Source organism: Cyprinodon tularosa, unplaced genomic scaffold (assembly GCF_016077235.1).
Source record: "Cyprinodon tularosa strain WSP-4 unplaced genomic scaffold, ASM1607723v1 ctg564, whole genome shotgun sequence".
NCBI lineage: Eukaryota > Metazoa > Chordata > Actinopteri > Cyprinodontiformes > Cyprinodontidae > Cyprinodon > Cyprinodon tularosa.
The window spans coordinates 391,083-418,925 of NW_024039301.1; the positions used below are offsets into that span (position 1 = coordinate 391,083).

The 27,843-nt window shown below is 41.0% G+C and overlaps 2 protein-coding genes across 3 annotated transcripts; one reads left to right on the plus strand and one right to left on the minus strand.

Moving 5' to 3' along the window:
* Nucleotides 1-679: 679 nt before the first annotated feature.
* On the plus strand, nucleotides 680-20,307 carry trak2 (trafficking protein, kinesin binding 2). Of its 2 annotated transcripts, XM_038305794.1 has the most exons (17): nucleotides 680-810; nucleotides 4,446-4,637; nucleotides 5,578-5,769; nucleotides 10,518-10,577; nucleotides 10,982-11,058; nucleotides 11,149-11,265; nucleotides 11,755-11,970; nucleotides 12,133-12,211; nucleotides 12,527-12,657; nucleotides 12,751-12,825; nucleotides 12,938-13,075; nucleotides 13,168-13,247; nucleotides 13,438-13,578; nucleotides 13,658-13,956; nucleotides 16,799-17,296; nucleotides 17,381-17,480; nucleotides 17,628-20,307. In XM_038305794.1, exons 2-17 carry the CDS (start codon nucleotides 4,583-4,585, stop codon nucleotides 18,412-18,414), a joined length of 3,045 nt encoding a protein of 1,014 aa, XP_038161722.1. In that variant the 5' UTR covers nucleotides 680-810; nucleotides 4,446-4,582; the 3' UTR covers nucleotides 18,415-20,307. The 2 variants fall into 2 exon arrangements, with proteins under 2 accessions (XP_038161722.1, XP_038161723.1); XM_038305795.1 differs by lacking the exon at nucleotides 10,518-10,577.
* A 53-nt stretch (nucleotides 20,308-20,360) lies between these two features.
* trim25l (tripartite motif containing 25, like) lies at nucleotides 20,361-27,071 on the minus strand. The gene is made up of 15 exons (XM_038305786.1): nucleotides 26,292-27,071; nucleotides 24,883-24,978; nucleotides 24,559-24,792; nucleotides 23,381-23,540; nucleotides 23,261-23,293; nucleotides 23,128-23,163; nucleotides 22,977-23,053; nucleotides 22,872-22,926; nucleotides 22,730-22,792; nucleotides 22,375-22,548; nucleotides 22,135-22,242; nucleotides 21,983-22,018; nucleotides 21,831-21,899; nucleotides 21,664-21,729; nucleotides 20,361-21,586 (listed from the first exon to the last, which is right to left on the minus strand). Exons 1-15 carry the CDS (start codon nucleotides 26,898-26,900, stop codon nucleotides 21,012-21,014), a joined length of 2,391 nt encoding a protein of 796 aa, XP_038161714.1. The 5' UTR covers nucleotides 26,901-27,071; the 3' UTR covers nucleotides 20,361-21,011.
* Between the last annotated feature and the right edge of the window lie 772 nt (nucleotides 27,072-27,843).

Genomic DNA, 27,843 nt, shown 5'->3' on the forward strand with positions numbered 1-27,843 from the left:
AAGTAGACAAAAATAAAAATAATATTTTTCTCTTGTGTGATGTGAACAATACGGAAGAGGATTAGGGCCACTGAAAAAAAATTTAATGATTTTTTAAATTTTATTTCAGTATAATATGAGAAAAAAAATCTCATAATTCTGACTTCTTTCTAAGAAGTCTGACTTTAATCTCGGAATTCAGACTTTTTTTCTCATAATTCTGAATTTTTTTCTCATAATTCAGACTTTATTCTAATATTTCAGACTTTTTTTCTCATAATTCAGACTTTGATTTCAGAATTCTGAGATTATCCAATAATTATCCAGATAAAGTCAGAATTGTGAGAAAAAAAGTCAGAATTTAGAGATTAAAGTCAGAATTCTCAGAATTGTGAGGGGAAATGTCAGAATTGAAAGATAAAGTCAAAATTCTGAAAACAAGGTCAGAATTCTGAGATTAAAGTCAGAATTGTGAGATTAAAGTCTGAATTCTGAGATTAAAGTCAAAATTCTAGCTTTTTTCGCATATTATACTGAAATAAAATGTAAAAATCAGTTAACTTTTTTTTTTTTTTCAATGGCCCCAATCCTCTTCATTAGAACAACATGTGTGGGGCCCCTTAGTGAAAATATTTTAGATTTAGAGAATTGCACTTAGAATAATGTGGCGGAATAACCCTTTAAATTCAGGAGGCGAGCATAAAGCTACAAATCTGAGGCCGACTTCAGCGTCATGCTTCTTCTCCATTGTTTGAGGCTTCGCTGAGAGGATTGCTACTATAACTGTTCACCGTCGGAATTCCACATGCAGTGGAAGTATATCGACACCGGGTAAGCTTTCTAACGACTCAAACTCCCGCTAAAGACGTTAACAAATCTCAGTTTGAGCTCGCGGAGGAGTTGCTCGCTGACGCAACGTTCCGACCATCTGCCGTCGAGGCGCACGAGACCGACCGTTACCGATTCTAACTGTTGCCCGTTTAGCTCATTAATACGGTAATAGAAACCCTGTATAACACTGTCTAACATTAAAATACTGTTATTTTAGAAAGAAATTCGATGAAGGCGTTTCTTTAAACGTGCCCAGCTTTTTGTTTACAGCTGAAAGGCCTACTGAAGGGCTTTTATTTTACAATGTGACTATCTGTAAACCAATTATTTTTTTTGTAACTAAATGAACAAACATTTCTGATTTGAAACAGTCTTAAAAAAGAGATAGAGGTTCAAAGCAGGGCAAAACACGGCCATCAGGGCCCCACAACTTCCCCTTTCACTCCTAATTTCACCAATGTTATTATTATTTTGCCTCTTAATATGTGTATATCATCTCAATTAACTATATTCATTGTATAAACAAAAGGAGGGTTGTTTATTTAATTATTTTCACATGAAAAAGGTGTTTACAAACTTCTATTATTAGTTTTTTTTTATTGATGATTTAGATAATTAAAAAAGGAAAAGAAAATCAGACAATGGGTTAAGTAAATAAAAATATGCAGCTTTTGGTGTATGTTTTAGGAAACTGTAAAATAAATATAATGGTTTCAAGTGATCTAGTTAAAGCCTGGGCTTGACAATGAATCAACATGCTTTGATATGACCTTAAACGCATCACTCAGGGTTCAGATTCCTCGATTCCTGCTGCCTCCCCTTTCTATGGATGCTCCGCTGACCTCAGATCAGATGTGTTTTTGTCTAAATGCGTACAGCCTTTGTGCACCTAAAGAACATCTCCAAGATTAAGGGACTAACGCAGCAGGATGTTGAAAAAGTAATTTATAAGTTCATTTTTAGTCAAATGTATTAATTCACTGGTGTATCCACAGGTTTGCCTAAATTAGATCCAGAATGCTGCTGCCTATATCCTCACTAAAACTAAGAAAGTTGAGCACAGCACCCCACTTCTAGTCGCGTAACAGCAAAATAAATAAGCTTTAAAATACTTCTGTTGGTTTAAAAAAAAATAAATAAATCACTGGATGACTTTGAACCAAAATACTTCAGAGAGTTGTTGACAGTTTATTTTTACCTCCTACCTTCGTCATACACTTTTGTAGGCAGTTCCTGTCCTCCCTTTCCTTCCTAGTGTCCTTCCTTCGTTTCTCACTCCCTCCTATTTACCTTTACCACATGTCTTTCCCTCTCTCTGATCTCATTTCCTGTCAGCATACTGTCAAATAAAAAACATATAAATCTTTATATAAGACCAGACCAGATTGATAAATCTAAAAAATAAGTCAATGTAAAGCTCCAATTTTTTAAAAGTTGCAAGAAGTATTTTTAAAACATAACTACAGATATATCTGGATCCATTCCAAGGCTTATATATAACGCAGCATTTTAGAGTCGAAGGTTGTGTGCCTTAATCTCCTTTACAGAGCCAGCTGTTTCAGCATCACTGTTGTGTAAGAGGATCTTGAAAGAGGACTGTCGACCGTCGTCAGCCTATTTCCCCATACTCAAACCCACACAGATAAACTGTATCCTCACATCTAGATGGTGCAGCACCGCCGGTGATGCCTATGAGGTGGGAATTATTTTTGTTTAAGAAAGCGAGAGCCTTATTTAAAGCGTACAATAGATAATAACAGCAAAAAATGCTTTTAAGATAAAACTGGATCGGTTAAATGTTAAACATATTAAAATGAACATAGCCTATTGAACCATGACCTAACACATTGTTTAAAAAAATAATAATATTAATAATAAACTTAAGATAAATACATAAATGAAAGCGCATGTATTATAAACTGAAAATGCATTACTGTGCTGCTCTATGATCTTACTGATCACTGCTTTCAAATAGTAAAATAAGAAAAAAAATAGCTCATGGCTCTTATCTGCATTTTTCCCTGATTCCATTGAACTGAACAATATGAATGAATAAAATAAAATACAAAAATCTATGGCACACAAAAAAACACCAAAAAATTTAGTGATGAATCACGGCAGCGGAACCAGAATTCAGCCAAAGGTTCTTCAATAAAGGCGTTTATTAAACAAAATAAGCAATACCAAAAAGGACCAAAGAATCAAAAAGACTGAAGCGAAAATAAAAGGAGCCTGGATGGAAGGAGGGGTGATAGAACCACACGCTGCTAAACGAGGGGTAGGTGGGATCCTCACGCCAGCAGCAGAATACCAGGAGGTAAACAGTCGGCACAGTCAGGGCAGAGGTCCGCGCCCCTAAGCAGCGCTCCGTCTCGATCAGAGTATGGTGCAGATCCCACCTGCCCCTCGCTTAGCAGTGTGTCCGCATCTATCACCTGCAGAATCAGCTCCACCCCTCCCTCCATCCAGGCTCCTTTTATTTTGGCTTCACGCAGCCACCTACGCGCAGCAGTTGCGGAAACTGCGCTCCGCCTCCTCAGACAACAGACTTAAGCCCAGCTTGAATTGTTAAACCAATCAAACATGCAAAGCACAACAAAAAATGTGAATAAAAGAAAGACACAATCATGTTTCAACCTGGGAATGTAGTGTTGGTGCGTGCAACACAACCGCACCAACACTACATTCCCCACAATGCAACGGTAGCCCGCAAAGTCACAGCATCACGCACAATAATTTCAATAATTGATTAATCTAATTTATTGTCTTAGCCCCAATGATAACCTTGTGTAAATATGTGGCATTTTGACCATAAATGCAAATAAAATTTGTAACATCACATATTTGCATCAGACAAATAATTATGTGATTGGGAAGCTCATCCTATAAAGAGATGCTCTTTCTGTCCTCCACTCTTTAAGGTCTGTGTGATTCCCTATAGGGAATGGAAAGCAGGACATGTGGTAGTTTATTTCCGAACCCAGAAATCAGCATCTGGTTCATGGTAACGAAAAAAAAAAAAGGAAATCCATCAACTTTCTACTTTATTTCCGAGAAATCTGTTCTCCTAAAGGGCAGATTAGACTTCTGCATCCGAACACATCAAATGTCGCTTTTGTTGATATGCTTGTGCGCCGTTGGTCTGGAATTTCTAGGGACGCGCAGCAGTTTTCCGTCCAAATGCAAGGGGGAGCCTACTCGAGAAATCGCGAGAACTTCGGCGGCGGAAGCTTTTATCTTCCAAAACAACAATGGCGCGTCTGCAAGATATCACCGTCACAGCGATAAATCTAGAGTTGCTAGACATCGAAGAGGAACAGGTTCTGTTAATGGAGTTGGCAAAAGGACCGATTAACCTTTCGTCGTAGTTGTCCATTGTAGTTTTTCCGCGGGTTTTAAAAATGGCGCTCCCCGGCACAGAATCGAGAAGGACGACCACACAGACAGCCGGAAAGGCACACCAAGGACCAATCGCAGCTGCTTTTTGTCTGCGTGCTTCCGCTTGAGGCCTGCATGAGTTTGCGACTGTCCGACACGTAGTCAGGATTTTTTTTAGACGGATTGACGGTTGCAGAGGCGATGCGTCAGAAGCATAAATTAGCCTTAACCCTGGATTATTCTCCCATCTGTTGCAGGTAAAGGTGTGCATGAGGTCACCGCCCATCAGCACAGCATCAGGATGTGATGTCACAGCAGTGACTGCCTTCCTGTCTTGTCCAGCTTTGTGCTCTTTGGAGCGGGGAACCCTCGTTCCCCCCTCTGAGGACGAGACATGTTTGAAGCGAAAACGCGAGCTGTGCAGAAGAAGGAGTCCAGCACGGAGACGGGTGAGGATCCGTTTTCGTCATCACGTACAGGTTTCCTACGTTTTTGCCTTTTCTTGTGGATCCACTGCCACGTCATGAGTCATGACACACGTTGGTGTTAACAGCCCTGCCTCTCTTTAGTACAGTATGTCTAGTCGTTACACCAGATGCTATTTTTAGCTCATGTCCCAGTTAACCACATATCTGCCCAAGTGGAAGGTCATTGGCTTGTTCAGCTCCAGACCCAAACAGAGGAAACACTCATTCATTCACTGAAGCTGCAGAGCAACACAAAGAGAACAAGACTTTAGAAATCTTTTCCATGTCTGAAGATTCCTCTTTTTGGAATTTAAAGTCTTTTTTTTTGTTTTGCAATTCTCCTGTGAGGGATTTGCACAAACCAGCCAGGAAACCACTGAAACTTTTGAAAAAAAAGTCTTAATTTATTCCAAAAATATTCAAAAAATGATAAACTGGGCCCAAAAACAGAGGTCAACAAAACAGAATTCAATTGAGGCTTTAACATAAAGAACTAAAGCACAAACTGACCTAACAACCTAACAAACAGGACATGAGGGAAAGTTAAATAGTGGCTGATCAGACCACTGTTGACACACAAGGGGGGTAACTGACTAACAAACTAATAAACAAATACATTTAATTAAATAAAAACTGGCCAGACACTAAATACTTTTTAAATTTAACTAATTAACAAAATTATCCAAACTAAGAATATTTAAACAAATTTCCCTTCCCATTACAAATGGTTCGACCCGCTGATTAGCCTGCAACCACCAATTGAGGAAAGCTGGAGCTCATTGCAGCCCTCCATCAGCAGATCCCAAGAACTCAAAGAAGAAAGAAATTAATCAATTGCTTCTTGACAAAAAAAAACAACCTGACAAATAAAAAGAGCTTAAAATCAGGAGCTTAATTATTCTATTGTCTGCTTGGCTTCCAGATGAGGGGCTGGGCAGCAGCGGGAGGCATTACACCTCCAGCTCTCTGGGCTCCTGCTCGGCCGGCTCCGGCTCCCTGTACCTGTCCGACAGTCAGGACTGGGTGGTCTCCCCGAGCTGCTCTCCGGATGAAGCCCCCGCTCAGACTAACTCCATCTCCCCCATGCTGGCTGAAGAGACTCTCCGGTACATGAGTAAGTGTGCATCAACATTCATCAACAAGGTTCTTGGGGCATCTTGCACATGATGGATTCATTTTACAGGGCTTACTTCCTGTTTCGTTAAAAATGGGAGGGATTTTTGTTGTGGATAAAATCCGACACAGAGTTGATCTCTGCATCTGCCTTGTTGTGTGTGAGAACTAAAGAGGAATGCACTGAGCCTGGCAGAGTGTAGCACAAGGGCCAGAGTCACGAGACCGGGTCTAAATGGCGGGAGGTTAGGGGAGGGGGGGATTCTTGGGAGGACAGACGGGAGGAAAGGACAGTAGAGAAAAGAGACGCAGCATGCCGGGTTTAAACATACGCAATGAAGAGGTTTATGATGCCGTCGCCGTGGAAGGTGAGCACAGCAAGCTCTCTGCTGGTTTGTTCTCCGTGTGTGCGTTTATGTTCAGCAAGGTCAGGGAGAGCATGGAAAGAAACGCTTCGGCCATGAGAAAGGAAGTAGGGTGAGTCTTGGCATTGTTTACTGTACAGTCAACCAAGTGCTGGTGAGCAGGAACTGCGCTTCTAGTTCAAAAAAAGGCTGCTTCCTTTTTCCATTCTGCTACAAAGCTGTGCTTTAAAATGCACCATAATCTGCAACTAAACACTAAAAAAGGTTTGGATGAAATTAGGGCTGCAACAACGAATCGATAAGATCGATAAAAATCGACTTTTAAAAGCGTTGGCAACGAATTTGATCATCGATTAGTTGTGTCGCGCGATTGTTGCGTCATCCGCCGCGCCGTCATCACTGCCTCTTGACTGAAAGAGGAAGAAAAAAAAATATGGCAGAGCGAGTCAGCGCCGCAGGTGCAGTGTTGCCAACTCAGCGACTTTTCAGACCCCTCCAGCGACTATTTTTCAAAAAAGCGACTAGCGACAAATCTGGCGACTTTTTTTCGGTGTCACTGGCGGCTTTTGGAGACTCTAACGTGAAAGCATGTATCGTTCCTACTCTGCCGTGGGGCGCCTCCCCCCGCTCCCGCAGGAGTCCCTCTCAGCGCTGCAGTCAAAGCCTCAGCGTCCAGACTGCAAATGAGGCGCGCATGCACTGGGATTGACGGCGCAAATTGATCACAATAATTAAAATAGCCTGCGCTTTGTAAAGTGAAAAAAGGGATAACATGCAACTTTTTTCAAAATAAATTAACATGGCACGGAACCACCATGTTTGTTTGGTTTTAAAGTGGGGAGACGTTACGTTAGTTTCTCAGGTAGCTCATCTGATGCTTTCCTTACCGTGTTAGTAGGTTACAGACAGGGATAAGGTTGGCTACTTATTTTACTTTTAATTTCATTTGAATTAGCTTAAGCAGCGTTTACATTTACTTTATAAATAAATTAACTTGCAAATTATGAGGGCAAGGCTTTTAAAGTTTAAATCTTCTGGCAAAGATAAAGTAAAGAAGATCCTGCAATTTATGGAAGTAAAGCAGAATAAAATCCAGCAAGATCAGTAATATGTCAATTAATTATATTTGCCACATTCCCATGTAAATATCTGTCTTTGGAGGATGTGTTCTTTAACACCCCTAGTTCTCTCATTTTTATTCCAAATACAATTTATAATTTGAATCACAGGGCTATTTTTATCTCTATGGTTCAGTATTTTCTCAAGTAGCAACTTTAACTGCTGTACTTTCCTGTCTTAAAAGGCCGAACTCTTCTAGTCTAAAAAAAACTCATTTGTTGAAATGGGGGGCCTATTGTTTGAACCCCTTAGGGGCTTTAAAAACAAAAAAGTATTTTTTTGCGCTTTATGAAACAAAGTAGCCTATATTTTGTGGATGTACAGCTACATTTCTCATGTAAGTTTGCGTAGTTTTAACACAAATATTTATTTTTCATATTGCACCAGTACAGTTAATGAGCAACCTGTACTTGTGTGCTTGTTTGTTCTGTCTAAAATGTTTATTTTGGAATAAAGAGGTTAATATAAAAAATATTTTTTGTCCGATTCATCGATTAATCGAAAAAATAATCGTCCGATTCATCGATTTTTAAAATAATCGTTAGTTGCAGCCCTAGATGAAATATTGTAAAGTTTCTGCAGCAGGTTTCAGTTTATATCTGCCTCATTGGTCTATTAATAGCTCTTAAAGAGGTTCGGTATGCTGTATGCGTCAATGCAGAGACAAAAATAAGAGGCTGTGACTTCCTGACATACTTTAATTTGACTAAATACGGTGTATTTTAAAAGTATTCATACCCTTTTACATGATTTTAACATACTGTTAAGAGAAGAGGAGAGCTGGGCAAAGGTTTTAAATAAGGAGCTTTGCAATGGAAAAAAATCAAAATCTAGATAAGTCATTTTTCTTAAAATAAGTGCATTTGTTCTTGGATTGAAGAGGTAAAAGAGACATTTTGCCAATGGAACAAGACAATTGGCATTTAAAATAAGAAAACACAATTCCATTGTCTTATTTCAAGTGCAAATTATCTAATTATCTTATTTTAAGAGTAAAAATACTCATTCCATTGGCAAACTTTCATTTACCTGCTCAAATTTAGGGTAAATACCCTTAATTTAGGAGATTTTTACTTATTTCTAGCTTGTTTTTCCAGTGTGTTCAGCTGGAGCCAAAATTAAACTTTTAGCCTACATGCACTGCTTTGGTCAAAACCACACTGCAGCCAGTTTTATAACAAGGTGTTGGCATTATAGTGCTGTGGAGATTCTTTTTTTAAGCAGGGAAGGGAAGCTTGTAATTGAAACTGATTTAAGAAAAGCAAGAAAATCCTGGATGGAATCCAGTTGGAAGGCGGCGACCAGAGCTACAGTGTTTCAAAATGGCCTAGTCAAAGTCTAGAGAATCCGTTTTGTATCTCCAATATCTTAAAGTTCTACCCAGAATGTTTATGAATCTGACTGCAACACATTTAAGATTCATCATTAATCACTAGCTTTAGTTAGAAGAATTCAAACTGTTTACCAAAACATCAAGTTAGTTCAGGAGTGACTGAGATTCAACCTTTGCTTCATGGCCTGATGACTGGTTTCCTATACGACCATAGGAAACTGTAACGCATCGTAATGTTGGGTTATTGGACCAAAGGCCCAAGCTGCCGTAACACCAAAGCGCCGACGTTTCATTGGAAGAATAAAAGTAATAAATGTCTAAATAACTCGCCTCATTATGTAAGAAGTTTAACTTCTCGGTTATGCAACGTGTTGTGGGCAAAGTCCAGTTGTCTTCCTTCTATGTAACTTTCTAGGTAAACGTAATAAACACTTGGGAGCATTCCTGCAAGTCAATATGATCAAAACTGTAGCATGGATGTGGATTACTGTAAGCCCGGCGATACGCTCCAGCCGCAAGGTAAAGCGATATTCCCGTGCACACGCTGGAGCCGGTTTTTCTGGGTTATCTTCAGCCGGCTGAGATTGGAGGAAAGGGCAGCGGGACCCAGAGGTCGTTGGAGGCTCTCAAATTACTGAATGGGCGCCCCGGTCTGTTTTCAGCAGCTGCATCACTTCTTTAGATTCAATGTCTGCTTAAAGGCTTTTATTACATTAGCAGAGCATGGGGGAGGAGATCTGATCTTTTGCTGCTCTTTGCACTTAATTATCCTTCGAGTCGTTATCCTGAAACTGTGTCAACTATGTTTGTTATTCAATCAGTGGAAAAGTATTTTAATAGGAAAGTGAAGAGAATAAGTCTATCGTTGTAGAAGTACGAGGCTTGATTTGGGAAGATGCCTGGCCGCTCCGACTGAGTGATCAGAGCTGCTGCTTCTCTTTAAACAGGTGGAACTGGGGGAGCTGTCTGTGCAGCCGGCTGAGACCCGCTCAGGTGCTAAAAGCAGATCAGACTAATCATTAGATCCTCAGGGTGCCTAAAAACTGATGTATTAAAGTCTCTCCTCTCACTCTTTGCTTCTCTCTCCAACTTTATGCCCCCCTTATATCTGTTTATTTCCCTTTCTACTGCTTTTCTCTGTTGAATTCTCTTGTGACAGTGCTTTGCAGGCGTCACCTTCCTCAATTTTCTTTCACCCCAGTTTTAACTCTTGGTATTTTACTCAAACTAAAAGGTAGTATTTAATGGTTAGGACTGCAATTCATGATTTTTAAAATTATTCTTTTAAGAAAACTAAATCCAAGACTTGAACCAGTTTTTATTCAGGCCACCAAATCCAAACACCTTCTATTGCAGCAACTGATTCCAGATACAAAGTTTTTATATTTAACATATTAAACCCCAGAGTTAGCTCAGACAAATAAACCCCCATAGAATGATGCTGCCGCCACCTGTGGGACACTTTTAGTAATTTAATTTTATAGTCAAAAAGTTTAGTTTTTAGAGGAATCTGTTCCCCAACATGACTTGTGGGAAACTTCAAGTACATTCCTAGATATTTACAACTTTCTTACAGTAGTGACTTTGTCCAAAACTAGTAGCTTACCCTATTTGCTGAGTGTTTTATCTCTGCAGCTCCCCCATAGGTCCCCGAGCATCCCATATTCTGATGATGGATTAAGCAGAGCTCTGTGAGATTTTCTTTTAATCTGATTTCTCCAAAAGAGTCTGAGGCTACTAGTACATGCCACACTTTTCAGATTTGTTATTTTTCTTTTTTTTTCCTTTATTCAGTGATTCTCTACTTTGTGTTTGGCTCTCACTATTAAAATGTGGAGAAAAGAAAATGTAGGACTATGAATACTTGCAAAGCGCTGCATATATAAACACGCTTCTTAAACTGTAACCTTTCCTTCCTCCGCCTCTCTGTAGCTTATCTTGCTTTGGATCCTGCTTCTTATTCCCACCATGGCTCTCAGAGTCTCTCCAAAGGTATTCGGCTCTCCCTCCCTCCCTGCCTGTCTGTCTGTTATTCCAACTTCCTGTTGAGCATCAGTGTGCGACAGTGGCTTATGTTTTCGATGCACTGAGGCTTGGAGCCGTTTTCTGCTCGTTTGCTTTTAGATAACAGCAGTAGGTGAATAGATCTGCTGAATGTTTAAAAGCTTTTATAGAACTTTTGGTTTGGCGTCTTATTTTTATTTTTCTGAGTGTACGTTGGTTAGGTAGTTAGTAAATCTAGCATTCCATTTGCTTTCTGTAGTTTTGGGTGAAAATGTGCTTGTTTTTTCTTAATTTAAAGTTTTGGTTTGAGTTGCATGGGTGTAGATTTTGGTTGATGTGCTGCAGCAATCATGGTAGATAACATGAAATCTAGCTTAATTTTCCTCGTTTAGTCCTCAGTTCCGATCGAATGGAGCAGATGACCAAGACGTACAATGACATCGAAGTGGTCACACATCTTTTAGCTGAGGTATGCGTCCCTTGTTTTTTTTTTTTTTAAACAAAGCTGCAGCCCGTTAAGCGTATGAACTCTTGAGTGTCTTGTCGTCTCATTGAACAGCGGGACAGAGACTTGGAGCTTGCAGCTCGGATCGGCCAGTCGCTTCTGCAGAGAAACCACCTGCTGCAAGAACGAAATGACGCCTTGGAGGAGCAGCTTGCACAAGCTGTAGACCAGGTGCTTATTTTTCCACAAAGTTTAACATCAGTCCTTTGTATCATTAATTTTAATGATTAATTTTTTTCCAATCAACTCTTCTTAAAATGTTGGATAAGTTACTAAATTAGATCAGTTCGGGAAGCGGTACTCTAATACAAATCTGCAAGAGGCCACAAAAAAATCTTTCAATGAATTAAAGGTCTTTTTATCACAGTTAATCTGATCTATATAATGCATATATATTCAAATACAGCAAGTCAAACATGTAAGGAATTAATAGAAGAAATCCTTGGTTAAAAATATATATAAGTGGTACGAAAATATTATACATTCTATACTTTCTTAGCCTCAGATTGAGCTCTATTGCTTCTTGTTTTTATAGATAACACAATAGTCTGAGAACATTTATTTCTGTTTTCCTACCAAGAATTTTAAAGATATGTCTTTTTAAGATGCTTAAACTTGCCCTAAATATGCTTCTGAGTCATTTTTATTGTTCCTTTCCAGGTTAACCAGCTCCAGCATGAGCTAACCAAGAAGGATGAACTCCTCCGGATAGTGGCCAGTGCCTCGGAGGAGGGTGAGCAAGACTCCAGCATGTCGACCCCCCAGCAGCCACCTCAGCTGCTGGGGGGGACCGCCGCCGCCACACTCAGCCAGCTGGAGCATCTGCAGAACAAGCTGGAAGAGCTGGAGGAGGAGAACCAGGCGCTGAGGTCTGAGGTACAGTTTAACCAACATTACAAAGAAAAGTATTTTTCCTGATTCTATCCAACCCTCTATTTACCTTAGCTTCCAGTCAAAGCACTATCTTATTACTTTTTTAACCCAAGATATATATTTTTTAGATATAGAAATGGAAATATTGTATTTTTTTTCTTCCAGGCATGTCAGCTGAAGAGGGATACTGTGACGTATGAGGAGAAGGAGCAGCAGCTCGTCAGCGACTGCGTTAAGGAACTTCGTGAGTCATTTGTACACACACACACACCTAAGGCCTTTTAACAAAGAAGAGCTGTCAAAATCATTCTTATTTTGTGATATTACAACTAGAAAAACTTAATTATTACTAAGGATTATATGCGATTGACTGAGGAAGCAGTGTACAGTTGAATTTTTACATAATTAAGGTCAGATTTGTGCTTTGTTGACTCATTTCATTGAATTTCAATTAAGCGTTTTGAAATCTGTCTAAAATAAAAAGCAATCAAACTTTTGAACCGTTTTCTATCAAACTGCAGTAGCTTTGCCTTGTATTGATGGCTCTCCCTCATCTCAGGCGAGTCCAACAGTCAGATGGTGTCTCTGAGCGATGAGTTGTCCCAGAAGAACAAAGAGCTGCTCAGACACCAGGAGGAAATCGCTCAGCTGCTTTCTCAGATAGTGGAGCTGCAACACAGAGTAAAGGAGGTGAGCACACCTGGTTTTTCCTAGCTTAAACCACATTTAACAGAAAATAAATAAACATCTAAAGTCTTGTTCTCCATTGACGGTTCTTTGAAGCTGGCTCTTGAGAAAGAAGAGCTCAGGATCCATCTCCAGGCCGCCAAAGATGCTCAGAGACAGCTAACAGCAGAGGTACAGATTTAGCAACTCATGCTGAATTTTATTATTATTATTAAGCATAACTTTTACAGGAGAACATTTGAATGTTTAGACTGCATCTTGTGCTTGTTTGTGCTCCCGGCAGCTAAACGAGCTGTCAGAAAGGAACGCTGAGTGTGTGGAAATGCTTCATGAGTCACAGGAGGAGATTAAAGAGCTTCGCAGTAGAAGCAGCCCCTCCTCTGGGATGAGACGACACCTCTCCTATGGTCTCTACCCCATGGTAAGAAAACATACGAGTTAGAAATAAATACACATTATATTGCAATGTTTTAAGTTCCCTTTCTTGGGAATGTTAACGCCATTCTGTCTCAGGAATCGCTAGCAGCGGAGATTGAAGGCTCAATGAGGAGAGAGCTAAGCATTGAGGAGGAGACCGCCTTTGAAGACCAAAGGTTGGAGACCCAAATGGGACAGAATTTTTTTGATAGAACATCTTCCATCTCTTTAGGCCAACTTGATCAGTTTGAGCCCTTATTACAAACTTAAACATACACAACAGTGTCATCTGCATATAATCAAAATGTGCAAAAGCATGATATATTAACCCTTTAAAATGAATTGTATCATATTTGATCTCCCCAGAATTTCCCAGAAGAGAGTCTTTCAAACTGTTCGCTCGGTTAACGCCTCAGCTTCTCGTGCTGCTCTGGCCGCCCCGCCTATCCCCGGTTCTGGACAGAGTTCTTTAGTTATGACAGCCCAACCTTTCCCGTCTGTACAAGGGTAAGGCAGTATTACCTTTTTTGACCTGCCATCAAAATACCATGACATATTTAAAGTGGTGATGCATGTCCGCTTGAAGGGAGGAGGTAAGAAGGGGGCAGCCAGGATCGCCAGGTGGAAACGACCTTACCAAAGCTCTCCATCGCCTGTCTTTACGGCGACAAAACTTCCTGTCTGAGCACCAGTTCTTTCAAACGGATTGTGAGAAGAAGCTGCAGACCCTGTCGGGGGCAGAAGCAGATGGGGAGGGCAGTGGCTGCAGCTCCCCTATGGGCAGCGTGCTCTCCTCGTTTTCAAACCTCTCCGATCTCACAGTTGCTTCCACCGTTTTCAAGACGTTCTTGCCTGAGAAGCTTCAGATCGTCAAGCCGATGGAAGGTAATGAATTAACTGCCACCTTATGATTTTAATACTTACTTCATAACATGTTTGAAATGCAGCGGTGGAGCTTTTAACTAGTTTAGTTCAATTACCGTATTTTCCAGACTACAGAGCGCACCTCACTATAAGCTGCGGCCACAAATTAATTTTTTTTTTTTTATGGAAACTTGCATATATAAGCCGCACCAAGCTATAAGGTGCTGATATCTACTGAAGCTTCTCCCACTAAACCTGTAGGGGGAGCTCTACATATAGCCTCTAGAGTAGGGACGAAGAAGAATGCTAGCTCCCGTTAGCTTGTTGGCTCACAGCAGTAAGAGCTTCTACTCAAAGATGTGCTACTTTAGCTCTTTATTTCAGCTCTGCAGGAGTTGAGCCCAGTCTCTTCATTGGTTCGGCAGCTTTAATGTGGCAAATAAAGGCCAATTTATACTTCTGACGCATAGCCTCTGTGCGCGAACACGCGCCCCATGCACCCCAAAAAAATCCTGACTACACGTCGGATGGTCGAAAACCCGCGCAGACCTCAAGCGGAAGTGCGCAGACAAAAAGCAGCTGTGATTGGTCCTTGGTATGGCTTTCCGGCTGTCTGTGTGGTCGTCCTTGTCGATTCGGTGCCAATAACGGATAACTTCGACGAAAGGTTGATCGAGGAGGTTCGGAAGTACAACCACTTGTACGATGCCTCAGACATGTTTTCTGAAAATAAAGACTCCTGCCAGCGCCACCGAAGAGGTTCTCGTGACCATCCGCCGAAGTTCTCGCGAGTTCTCGAATAGGCTCCCTCTAGCGCTTTGGCGGGAAACTGCTGTGCATCCCTAGAAATTCCAGACCGACGTTGCAGAAGCGTACCAGCAAAACTGGTTCGCGACCAGACGCAAGCGACATTTGATATGTGCGGTTGCAGAATATAATCTGGCCTTAAATGTCAAAATATTTGAATTCGGGACATTTGTTCTCCGTCATGTCTACTGCTAGCATGTTCTTATGCTAAATGAAAATTAGCCCCTTATTCTTTTATTTCCAACTTTGACTTCCTCCTCTGGCGGTTATAAGCGGCATGGTTCAAAGCGTAGGAAAAAAGTAGCGTCTTATAGTTCGGAAAATTCGGTAATAGTTTTCTTCTATAGACGAAAAAAGACAGAAGCTTAATTCATGAAATTTTTTAACACTTGCATGAAAATACTGCGAGACTCGGGTTACGTCTCACTTCGATGACAACGTCAGCTTAGATTTATGGCCATTTTAAAGTTTCCTTTCTTTCCCATCTTTGCTCATTTAGTGGAAAGTCATTTGAACCAGTTTACTGCATCTGTTGCCATGAGCATCTCCCCAAGTGGCTTAACGTCACATTAGCATGTCAAATAATTTATAAAACTTGGCCTATATTATCAGACATTCAAAAAATTTATTTATAAAATTAGCATTATAAACACCAATATGTCTATTGATGTAATATGCAGCTCTGAACTGTTGAACAATTCAAGTTAACTTGATTAATAGCCGTCTGCAGTTTCTGTTGAGCCTTTAATGCCTTCATCATTAAGATTAAAGTAGAAAACATTGCAAGATGCTAAAATAATCCCATCACTGTGTTGTAAACAATCATGCTGCTTCAAAATGTTCCTATTGTCTTATATTTACAAATTAAATCTAAAATCTGTTGCCCAATAATTTCTGATGAAAATTGAAGGGGATAATTTTTCTAATTTGTTTCGAGGCAAATTAGTTTTAAGCTCATTTTAGTTTTACTTCCTATCTTAAAATTAATTAGTCTCAAGTGTAAGACCTACGGTGCAGAATATATGATAAAAAGCTCAATATTTAGCTTTTAGTAAAAACTTTAGTGTCTTTGTAACGCAGACATTATTTATAACTGTTAGCTAGACATAGTTTGACTGACTTTATTTAGAGTTTAGTTTTAGAAGACTAATTAGTTCCTAAAATATTGTATTTATAATCTAAAAGTCTATATTAGTTTAAAATTAGCTGGATTATGTTAGCTTAATTGCAAGACTTGCAAGTGCTAATTGCTAATCTGAAGAAAACTGCCAAGGGTGAAGTACAGGTTTACATTACAGTAAAAAGTGTTTAGTGCTGAAAAAATAAATGGGTTTTCTATATTTTAAATAATATTCAAGGCTTTTGTCTTATTGTTTAAGCTAGCCTTTACAAGTAAGTGTGTTAATGTTAGCATTTCTTTATATTTTCTTGTTTTACAATAAAGCTTTAGTCTAAATGTATTAAACTCATTTCCCTTTTTTTTAAAACAACAAAATAAAACCTTTTATAAGATTGAAATAATTATGTATTTTTGGCTTTTGCTCACCTTTGGCAGCATTACAGCCAGAACTCACCTTTAGTATATGTTTGAAAACTTGACAAGCCTGTTTATTTTTTTTATCTTTTCTTCCATTTCTTCCTTAGTTTTGTATGTTTTGCTAGCAAGGCAAGCAAATATCTGCTCTTGCAGCCATATTTCCTGCTTTTATTTTACCCTGATATGTACTCTGAACAGGATTTGGAAAAGAAAAGGAAGAAGTTAGTTTCAAAGATGTCTCAATCAACCAAATTGTGCACAGCTGGTCCCTAATCAGGTCGAAGTAATCAGGATGCAGCTGAGCCTAGTTTCATAGCAAAGAATGTAGTTTTTTTTTAATGCAATGCGTTGTTGTAATATTTAATACAATTTTATGCATTTGCGAAAAAATATTTTTACAACTTTTAATATAGTTAGAGGTTTGATAGGCTTTGTAATAGTATTTTTTAGTTTGGTACACATCTGAACTGAATGAGTGAATGAAAACTATTGTTTTCTTAATATTGTGAACATCTGTAGGTTCCCTGACGCTCCATCACTGGCAGCAGCTCGCCAAACCTCACCTAGCCACCATCTTAGACCCACACCCTGGAGTTGTGACCAAAGGATTCCGGCCTCTGGCTCAGGATGCCGTGTTTCGGCTGTCGGACATGGAAGAGGATGAGGAGGGCGAAGAGCACCGAGGGATTGCAGTCCTTGAGAAAGGAACAACTGAGAAGAGTAAAGAGGAGCTCGACGGGGAAGAGGAGGAGGGCGGAATAACCTTCAATGTGCGCTCTTCATCCACGCCCGAGAACAGAAACCACCCCGTTGCACCTCTCACCAGTGCGCTTTTACCCTCCATCCGACCAACGTCACCCGGAGCGCCTTCTACTTCCTCCTCTGTCCAGTTGGACCTATGTTTGACACCCAATCAGGCAAGAAATTCCAATCAGTCGCCTCACCCCATCCCGGAAGCTTCTACAACAGCAGTCCAATCACAAATTAGAACTTCCACCTCTATATCATCTTCTCGTGGTAAAGTATTTGTTTAAATTTCTAAATCCATAAATACTGGATAATAACTTGGAGATGTATTAACAAGCTTTGTTTTGTGTCTAGTCCAAAACCCAGGGAAGAGTGAGAGCTCCACATTCTCTACCTACACCTTTACAACCTGTCGTATTCTCCACCCTACTGACATAACACAGGTCACACCGAGGTAAGTCGACTTTAATGCATGAAGGAAAAGATAAGATTCGTTTTTAGATTAAGAGGCCATGTTGAGTTCTCCAAAGATTAGATGGATGTTGACCTTTGTAACTGTTTTAAAGATGGTGACTCTACCTTTTTGTTTTGGTTTCCTAAGTTCCCAGTCGTCCCTTCTTGCCAATACGCCCAGCTCCATGAGAACCGGTCCAAGTACCCCTGTGACTCCCTGCAGACTGAGTTTGGGAGACTCTTTCCCTCCTCGACGCCTTCCAGCCCCCCCCGGCGGGCTGGCCAAACTGCTTCTGGAGAGAGGTATCTCTGCACAAGTTTCCACTGATCCCCCCACTCTGTCGCCAAGATGTGCTCCACGGCAACCCCTGTTACGACTCATGCCTGGCACACCTCCAAATTCCCCCTCCCAGTCCCCCACACCCTCCCCCGTGCCTTCAGAGTCTCGCCAACACCCGCCTGATAATTTTCTAGCCTCCCGTCCTGCTGAGCTCTTTCTCCAAGACGTGTACGGTTTGAAGCTGGGCCGAGCCCCACACCCGGACCTGCCAAGCCCATCCCAGGAAACCGCTACTCTATCCTCTAAGCCAGGCCAAGACAAGGCCAACCTGGTTAGCGTCGGTCTGGTAGAAAGACTCCGTCGTTTGGGCGTCGCTAAGGTGCTGCACGGTTCAGAGTCCGACGCTGCAGCTCCGCACCAAGAGTCTGCCACTTTTGTGTCAGCAGGCGGGGGAAGCTTGATGGACGGCCTCAGGCGTAACCAGAGTCTCCCAGCGATGATTGGTGCCAGAGTAGGCAGTAAATCAGCCGCTAATCCTACCGCGCCTCCTCATCCGACATCCCTAGCTATCCCTCCAGCACCATGGGGAAACCCTAAAGAACGACGGCGACATCTCGCCTCCATCTCTCTGCCTCCGAGAAGTTCAAAACACTAAAAGCATTCATACCATAATCCTCTAGGTTTACACCTCAATCCCAACTCTTTTCCTCTCTAGCTTTGAAGAGAGTAGAAGGAGGAGGAGGAACAGTCCTTAATTTTAATGAGGTTGATTTGAAGCACAACTTGTACTCATCTGCCGTTAAGCTCGACCTTTGCTTGACTCTTAAATTGAGTTTGCATTTCAGTAGTTCTCTTGTGATGCTCTGGAAGTTCAGGTGGAACTAGATGTAAGTTTGCTGCACAAATAAGAGATGTCTTCCTTTTTATTGTATACTATTCCTTACCTCCTCCTCTATGTCCTTCCTTTTCTCATTTCTTTCCTCCTTGTGTCCTACCCCATTTCTGTCAAGCGTTTCTTTCCATCTTCTGACGTATTTTCCCCATTTCCTTGTCCTTATTTCCCTCCGTTTTTTTCAATTCCTTCCTTCATAGTTTCTATTCCAGCTCATATTTAGCGTCTTTCCGCAGTAATAACATCTTCCCTAAATTCATTTGAAATATTTTAGATTTTAAAATTAAACTCTGGAAGGTTGAGCGTAGAAAAAATCTGGGATTTTTACATTTAGAAAGTCATAGAAACCCAGTGGGGAGGAAGTGGTCAGGTAAGTGTTTGAGGGTTTGTGGAAGTCGATCAGAAAGGATGAGAGAGTTTTTGAGGAAGAGAGAATTGTTAGAAGGTTGGTAAAGTGTCGACAGAGTAAGTTTTCATCTGAGCATCCAGAGTCTCGCTTTTCTAAGGGCTTGTTCTGTGGTCGGTGAGCAGAAATATTGAACAGTATCATTCCTGCTTGCATCCTTGTAAACTTAAATCCCATCTCCTGTAAATTTAAGCGTTCGACGTCAGTGGAGGAGTGATCCAACATGCTTTAATTACATTAAAACACTATTTAGACGACTTACAGCATAACATAATACTGCCAGGTTGATTTTGTAGTCCAGCCATGCCTGTAAACATAACAGTGTTTGATTGATTTTTAATATTAACATACCATAAATTTACCGTCCATGTGCTGTGGCAAAAGTGTCTGCATGAAAAACATTGCCTACATGTCCCAGCATGCATCTGTCAGCAGACAGGCGGGTCTTGGTTAAAGCAAGGCCTGAAATAAGATGGACAAAAACAAAAGGGATCGAGGAGGGTTTCTTCAGGTCTTTGTGTTTTGTATATTTTTAAGAATAGGAGGCCTTAATTAAAGGCAAGCACTGTTTTCATGAAAGTTTGTTGTATAGTTTGCACTTAGTTGGTTCAGCTGATCAGTTTTGAACTAAACAGAAAATATTTTATCTCTTCATTAGACAGGTCAGCTTCAGACTGTGAGGAAGGAGAAAAACGCTTTTCTGATCAGTTCTGCGGGTTAAGGGAAAATGCAGTACAAACATTGACCAGCAGATGGGGGTATTTCACATCTATAAAGTACTTGAAATAAGCAATGCCCCCTAAGTAAACATCCCAAAACCTTAACCTTCTGTTCATGGCTAACCTTTACTGACTGATGTTTTAAAGTATTTAAATCCAGAAATTAATAAACGTGTTTGTTAATAAATAAGCTAAAGATTTTATTTATGTTGCATTTTTTTCCACCTAAAGGGAATCCATGTGAACATAAACTTTATTTTTGTGAGAAGTTAATATTCTGCCTTGCACATGTTTCAATGAAGGGTTGTGGAAAGGAAAAGGGACTTTCTGCTAAAATGGAGAACCTTTGATTGATTGCATCTTTTAGATTTGTTGTTGTTGTCATATCCTGTTTTTCTTGTCGAACAGAAAGCTCAGCTTCATGGCTTTTTGGTGGACAAAGATAACGCAGAACTTCCTTGTTTCCCTTCTGTAATCAGGATTTTATGTTATTGCCTTTTTTTTTGTAAAATAAAGTTACTGAAATTAAAATGTCTGTTTTTTTTAATATAAATTTGATTGAACAGAAGCATTTTCCAAGAGGATACAGTCCAACTTATTTATTATGAACATGATAATTTAGGTGGCAATGTCATGCGATTTGCAGGCAGGTGGGAGGAGCTAAATAAGGTGAAATCCTTTAAGTTACTGCAAAGTAAGAAACGTTTTAAAACATTCCTGACATGGAACATGGAGGTGGCCCCAACATGCTGCGGGAAGTTTGGGACACTTCCCGGGGAAGAACAGACGCATCTTAACAGCAAAAGATTTCAGACTAGGGCAGAGTTTAACTTTCCTGCAGGTTTGGATCGAAGTATATTCATGTATTGGAATGGTCTAGTCAAAGTAAAAAAGTCAGTCCAGTTGAAAATTAGTTGCCAGGTTTGTTCATATATCCAATCTGAGCTAGAAAAGTTTTGCAAAGAAGAATGAGTAACATTACTGTTCTGTAAAAATGCAAAGCAGATAATTAATATCCCCCAAACATGTTTAAAAAGTATTTCCACTTTGCAATTATGCACCAGTTTCAATTGATTTGTCACAGAAAAAAATCAATAAAATACATGAAGATTTCTGGCTGTTATTTAGGGGGAAGTCGTGGGTGCATTGGAGTCCAGAAAGAAATCATGGAACCACACTGGATAATTTACCTCCCAGTTTAAATGTCCTCATCAAGGAGCTGTGGCACTGCAACCTCATAGAGGACAGATCTTAATGCTGTCGGAGCTAGCTGAAAACTGTCCAAGGGCGAAGTCCAGACCAACCCCGACCCCGCTCCCTACTCCAAAGGTGGGATAAAGCGGCTGGGTGAAGTTGGCCCGGAAGCTGTGGAGGTGCGTCATGTTGTCCGCCACGCTGTAGAAGGACAGCATTCCCGTAGAGAGATCCACGTAGATGCCCAGACGGGGCGAGTAGGTAACCAGAATGTCCCTCTTCTCGTTGTCGTGCATGGCCAAGCAGCAGGTGTCGGACAGCTCCAGGGTCCACGACTGGGCGTTGTAACCGAGGCCGGAGCGGGCGTCTGTGCCCTTCCTGCTCAGTGCCCCGTAGGCCACCCCCATAGAGGAGCCCCTGCCCCTCCACTCCACCTCCCAGTAGGAGCGCTGGGAGTTCAGCGGGCTCTGGCACATCACTTGGGTCCAGCCGTCGAAGCGCTGCGGGTTGTCAGAGTATTGCTGTGTCGGTCCTTGCAAGGTTGCCTTAGTGTTGCTTTCAGAGAGAACCAACCGCTTGTGAGCCGTGTTGGGGTCAAGGGTCAGGCTCACAGAAACTACAGGATAGAGAAAAAAAATATTAAATTTAAACAATTAAAAAGAAGTTTTAGTTTGTAATTCTTTGTCCACTCACACTGAAGGAACTCCTCCCTGGTTCTGGGTTCTGGTGCCTGAATGCTGTCAAGGTTGATTTCTCTCACTAGGAAAAATCACAGCCCATGAGCAGATCTTAGAGTTTATCCTTCGCTGAGAAATGAAATGTAAGGTTGAAATGAAATGTAAAGAACAGCGTGGACTCACAGGCAGGGAAAGCTGGAGCTTGAGTCATGGCGTCCGGCAGAGGGGTGTCCAAGAACAGACCTGGGTTAACTGTCCAAAGAGAAACAACGATCAGAAACTCACTAAAAGCTGGGAATTTATTACAGACAACTGATAAAGAGCGGCCATCTTACTCTCTGTTGGTGTTTCAGACACAGTGTCCATCGCCCCTGAGGAAACAAAGACAGGTTAGAGGAAAAATAAGATGTAGACTCCTCAGTTTTTATCAAATTTTGAGATTTTTTTTTTCCTTGACACGGCTATGGAGGAAGCATAGGGGCCTTACATGGGTTCCCTCCTGCATTATTAACAGGGGTGGCCTGGTTGGTGCCTCGCCGGCGTGAACGAAATATGCTGTTGATGGACGCATTGATGGACGCCATCCGACTGAAAGCTGCAAACATTAGAAGAGATAAATATTTAATGAGAATGATTTCTTTTACCAAATGGAGGTTGCAGGGTTTTATTTCTGCAACCTCCTTTTATATCCACATGGTGGCGAAAGAAGACAGCAATGGAAACGCACCATTGCTGGATGCTGGAGCTGGAGCTGGAACTGGAGCTGGAACGGGTACAGGAACCGGTACAGGAACCTGAGCGGCTGGGATTGAAGTCGGAGCTGCAGCTGAGGCGACTGAGATCTGACTGGACCTGCTCCACAGAGACCGAGCCCTGCTGGGACTGGGCTGGGCCTCTCGCTCTGTTTTAAGGTCAAAGGTGAAGAAATCAGTTAAAGTGGCCTTAAAAAAAGTATTCACACCCTCTAACATGCTTTCTGATTAAAACCCTACCAGTCTTGACCTTTGGAGGGGCTTTTATTTAAGTTCTCCAGAGTAAATGGGGCTGAATATAAAGTGCTGGATTCTTTAAAGCCCACTTACCAGTCTCTCTCTCCTCTCTTCTCCGTCTGTTCCCCTGTCCGGGAGAGTTTGTATTTCCTCTGTCTGCAACAAAAAACGATTTTTGTACTCATTTTTCTTTCTTTTCTTTAAAGATAAAAAAGCTCTCTTTTAGAAACCTCACCTCGGGGTGTGTCCCTGCTCCTCACATCGAGGGCTCCTGGGCCTGTTGGACATGGAAAGCACGTTAAGACTTTTTTTCTAAAAGCAAATAAAGAATAGGGGTTGCAGTACCTTGTCCTTTTCGGCCTTTACTCTGAAGACCCAATGGAGATGCAGAACGGTTGTTTGAGTTGATATTAAACACTAGAAAGAATTGGAGAAGTTCTTGTAAGTATTATTTATATGGTTCCCTTTGAGTTAATTTAGAGAAAACTCACATTTAGCAAATCCATCTTTCACTCCAGCCCGGCCGGCTAAAAATAGATCAGACACATTCTCGTTAAGGAAAAAGGCTAAATATGTTGACCGATCATCTGATGGCGAAAAAAAAAAGCAATGCTTAATACTTACAGTTCTTCAGAGTATAAAGTTGGGTGCTATTGACTGAAAGAGATTAGATGGAATAAAAGTTATGAGATGAAAGAAAATGACCAACATGAAGCCAAAACCAGAAAGGTTCTGCTGACGCACCTTGGTTGGCGATCTTCCCCAGCTCCAGATTGCACAGATCCTCCACCTGGTTCCTGAGGGCCAGGATCGCTCCTCCAACAGGATCAAAGGTGGCAGTCAAATTTACGCTCACATCCTCCAGGTCGCCACATTCAAGGGGAGCGCTCATCGAATCGCATGTCTGAGCGAAGACAGGACAAGCAGTTAAAAAAACTTAATTAAAAATAAAACAAACAAACATCCGAAACAGAAAAAAAGGAATTTGAAAAATATCAGCATTTGGCAAAAATGGGTTTGAATCTGAAAATGCAATAAAAAGGAAAATAAAATAATAAAAAGATACTTAAAATTTCAATTCTTATTATTTTACATATCTTTGTCAGTTTTTCAGATAAGGTGAACATTTAATATTTAATTTCAACTTTTATTTTTACTATGTTTTGCAGATATCCAATCATTTTGACCCCTCCCTGACTCCATAGATGTCTCTTTACAAAGATATCCATGTTCTAGAAGCATCTGTGTTGTTCTCTGCTGTAATATTTGAATGCAAAGCAAACAATCCTTTTTGTTTCCTGTTCCAACAGTAATGCTGTGCAAACTAAATCATTTCCCTTCCTTTCTAAAGCAACCGATTAAAAGTTACAGTCATGGTGTCGGTCATGCAGCCTGCTGGTTAATCAACCACTTAATACCACAGTTATACTTTTTTATATCTATAATAATGAAAATAAACACCTTTAACCAAAGTGCTACATAGAAATACAGGAAATTGTTAGTTAATATTTCTGATCAGGTTTCCATAGGTCATATATATTAAAATGTGTGTTAACTGAGTAAAACTATATGATTTTTACTTAAAAGAAGTTTAGTTTCTCATATTGGTGAGGCTTGTTTATGTTTTATTATTAAAAATGGTGAAATTATCACCTAAAATGATGTTATGTCCTTTCTTGGTGAACTTTAAAAGAGCTTTAAAAGTGTAAAATGATAAAATATTACTCTGTTATGTAGATTTGTAAATGTATTGTAAAGATATTTTGGTAGGTACGGTATAAAAACCTTTGCTTAGGTTGATGTTTGCTTTCCAGTGTTTAATGAGAACATATAAAGTGATTAATAAAAGTAAAAAGTTGATCATTTTGACATGTCTACATTAGTGACTGGTGACCTGCTGCTTTTTAATCAATCATTCCTACCTGCAGGTAGTAGATGTTGTCTTCGCAGCTCCCCAGCTCCTTCATCTCTCCGTCCCTCCTCTTTCTCTCCTTAATCTCACCCTCCAGACGCTCGACGACCTCCTGGGCCTTGCTCAGCTTCTCCAGGCTGGCCTGGTCCAGCACCTCCTCCAGCAGCTCCTGCAGACGTTCCACGGAGCGCTGCAGCTCCCTCAGAACGCTCTCCGTCTCGTCGTGGACCTTGTCTGCAGAACGCTGTCATACACATGGAGACCCTCTCACCAATTAGCTCTGACACCGCCGCCTTCAATCAAAACCTTTCATTTTTCCCGTGACCTCACCAACCTTCACCGCCTCCATCATCTTCTTCATGTCTTTTAGCTCCTGCTCCCGGACTTTCAGCCTCTGCTGGTTCTTTGTTTGGATTTCTAACAGGACTTTCTGCAAAAAAAGATGAAACCGTGTAGAAGCATGAAAAACAAGACGAGCAAAGGGAAACACCTGTAGGTGCCACTGACGGCATTGTGACTATGGGAAGCAGCGTAATAGGACAGGAATGTTGTTAGGCATGAATTTAGAGTCATTGCTTTACAGAAGGCGTAGAGGAAGAATACATGAGGCAGAAAGCCGTCAGATAAAACAATGAAAACCTCACAGGAGGGTAGACATACTGTATCCTGGAGTGTTGTACCTTCAGTGCCTCGAATAAGTATTGAAATGTTATTTATTTACATTAAAACCCCATCAAAGAACACAGTAGAAAGATAAACTTTTGACTATTTTGAAACAGTATCCTGCTATTGATTAAATGTATAAAACTGATCTTTTTATTAGTGATATTTTCAGTTTACTCAGGGCTAAAAGGGGCATAAGTCAGAAATAAATCATGACAGAACTTTCATGCCTGTGTTCAAAATAGTATTTACAGGAAGAAAACTTCACATCAGGAATCAGGTGTGTCTTAAGAAGTTGATGGAGAGATAGATGGAGCGAAATATGGGGATAAAACCAGTTGGAGACTGAAAAAGACTTAAAACTTGAGCTCTTTTTCACATTCTAATGGGATGTCAACATGTAAAATACAACCAGGGCTATTATGAAGAGGCTTAGATCAGATTACATTGAAATATCAGAATGTTTCAGTCAAATCTGGGCCTTAACTGAAGTGGGAATCTTGAACATTGATTAAATATGAGACTCTAGATCAGGGGTCACCAACGCGGTGCCCGCGGGCACCAAGGGGCCCTCAAGGACCACATGGGGTGCCCTCTTGGTCTTCTGAAAACAGAACAACTCACTCAGTGGGTTAAGTTTAATTCTTTTTTTATTCTGTTGCTCTTTTTTTAAATCATTTATGTATTATTTCATCATGTTAACTATTTCATCATATTTCAGTAATTTCAAAATGACAATATTAAAAAGAAAATTAGAAATGAGAAAAAGAATAAAATAAGAATAAAAATGAGTTTTTATGGACGATATTTACTCCAGTTCATAGGTCAGATTTGGTAGCCCGTCCTATGACTCGGTAGCCATGAAGTAGCCCTCAGCCTTAAAAAGGTTGGTGACCCCTGCTCTAGATGTTGCAGACAAAATACTAACCAAGTCCTTTTTTGTGGACTTGTAGTAACCCTGACCTTCCAAGGTCCAAGGAATAGAGACCTTTGCAAGGAGTGGCATATATTGCACTGAATTTGGGCCAAACAGGTAAACAATAACGGAAAGTGGTCCGTGAGGAGCCATCTTTTACACACCTGTCTCTCGATTCGTTCAGCCTTGGTGGACACACACTCGTGTTCTTTGTGTAGGTTGCTGGTGCACAGCCAGCAGACAAACATCTTGCACTGGCGACAGTAGAACTCCTGTAGGTACTTGTGCTGGGCGCAGATCTTCTCCGCCAGGTTGCTGGTCGGTGGGATGAGCTCATGCTTTTTGAGGGACTTCTTGGTCTGGTGGGGCTTCAAGTGGGTATCGCAGAAGGAGCTCATACAGACCAGGCAGCTCTTCAGGGCGGCACGCTGCTCCCCTTTGCACATGTCACACAGAGCTATTCCATGGGGTATGGCTGGTTTGGGTCCAGCACGAATACGCATAGACTCCCGCACCTCTGATTTAAGGGCTCCTTTGCGGAGCTGCTCAACGGCCTCGGCAAGCATGGTGTTCCTGGACAGGGAGGGCTTTGGGCAGAAGGTCTGGCGGCACTGGGGGCAGCTGTAGATCCCTTTGGGGTCATCCTTTGTCCAAAAGTCCTTGATGCAGGCCATGCAGTAGCTGTGTCCACAGGGTATGGTGACCGGATCATTTGGAAGATCCAGACACACGGGGCAGTTAAACTGCTCCTCTGTCCACAGCTTGGTACTCATTGTGATGCAGCCAAACACGACCGGAGGCAGAAGAGGGAAGATCAGGGATGTTTAGCCGAGTTCCTCCAAGATCCCAGAGGACAGCGTAAAAGAGAGCGATCCAGATATAAAGGTAGGTTGTGTGGTGTGTGGGTTCTCAGGAGGAAAAGGCTATGTCTCAGGTGAGAGTAGCCAAAAAAAGAAGAGAATGGGTGGGGCCAAACTCACCAGGCAGGTCTAGCAAGGAAAACAGGTGATGGCAGAAAACTGTTGAATGCATGAAGGGGAAGGTGTGAGTGTCCGGTCATTGTCATGATCCTGTGATTACGGACTAGAAAGCTTTCAGATATTCATTAGATTTTTTATTTTCTTGGGGTTTTTTTTTTCAGCAAGGAAAAAAAATCAGTTTAGCAGTGATTTTAAAAGTATACACTTTTGTTACTTAAGTACGGTAGAAGTATAGATACTGCAGTTTAAAACACTGGTAAAAGTTGAAGTATCAACTTGACCTCTTTACTCAAGTAAAAGTGAAAAAGTATGTGCTCCAAAAACTACTTAAAGTATAAAAGAATAAAGTAACCTTTAAAAAAAACAGCCAGATGCCACTATATGAATTGAAAGCTTAATTTTTAGACTATTTTGAAAAGTTCTTTGAGATAGGGCCAAGGATGAGAGAGGTCTTATTGGTCTCCGTCTCCCGATACGCTCTCGCCTGTGTCCGACCTTTCAGACATTTCAACATCTTTTTCTGAATCCAACATTGTAGCATGGTAGAGACAATTCACATTTCCAGTTTGAGGAACATCTGCTTGCTTCTCATGGTTTCCTTTAGCTAACCAATGATTGTTTGTGTTATATGACTCATCCAATTACACTAATTTTCACTAGATGTGGATGGCGCCAATGATCTGCATTGGATGGCGCACATGACGTGAAATAAATATTCATAAACATTAAACCGAAG

What these genes read in the sequence shown, in the direction of transcription:
- trak2 (XM_038305794.1), top strand. Translation starts at nt 4,583, where the DNA reads ATGTTTGAAGCGAAAACGCGAGCTGTGCAGAAGAAGGAGTCCAGCACG. An exon ending in AGAGACTCTCCGGTACATGA is followed by an intron (nt 5,770 to 10,517) that starts GTAAGTGTGCAT and finishes GCCTCTCTGTAG; the next exon opens with CTTATCTTGCTTTGGATCCT. An exon ending in TTGCACAAGCTGTAGACCAG is followed by an intron (nt 11,266 to 11,754) that starts GTGCTTATTTTT and finishes GTTCCTTTCCAG; the next exon opens with GTTAACCAGCTCCAGCATGA.
- trim25l (XM_038305786.1), bottom strand. Translation starts at nt 26,900, where the DNA reads ATGAGTACCAAGCTGTGGACAGAGGAGCAGTTTAACTGCCCCGTGTGT. An exon ending in AGATGATGGAGGCGGTGAAG is followed by an intron (nt 24,793 to 24,882) that starts GTTGGTGAGGTC and finishes TGTGTATGACAG; the next exon opens with CGTTCTGCAGACAAGGTCCA. An exon ending in AAGAGAGGAGAGAGAGACTG is followed by an intron (nt 22,549 to 22,729) that starts GTAAGTGGGCTT and finishes ACCTTAAAACAG; the next exon opens with AGCGAGAGGCCCAGCCCAGT.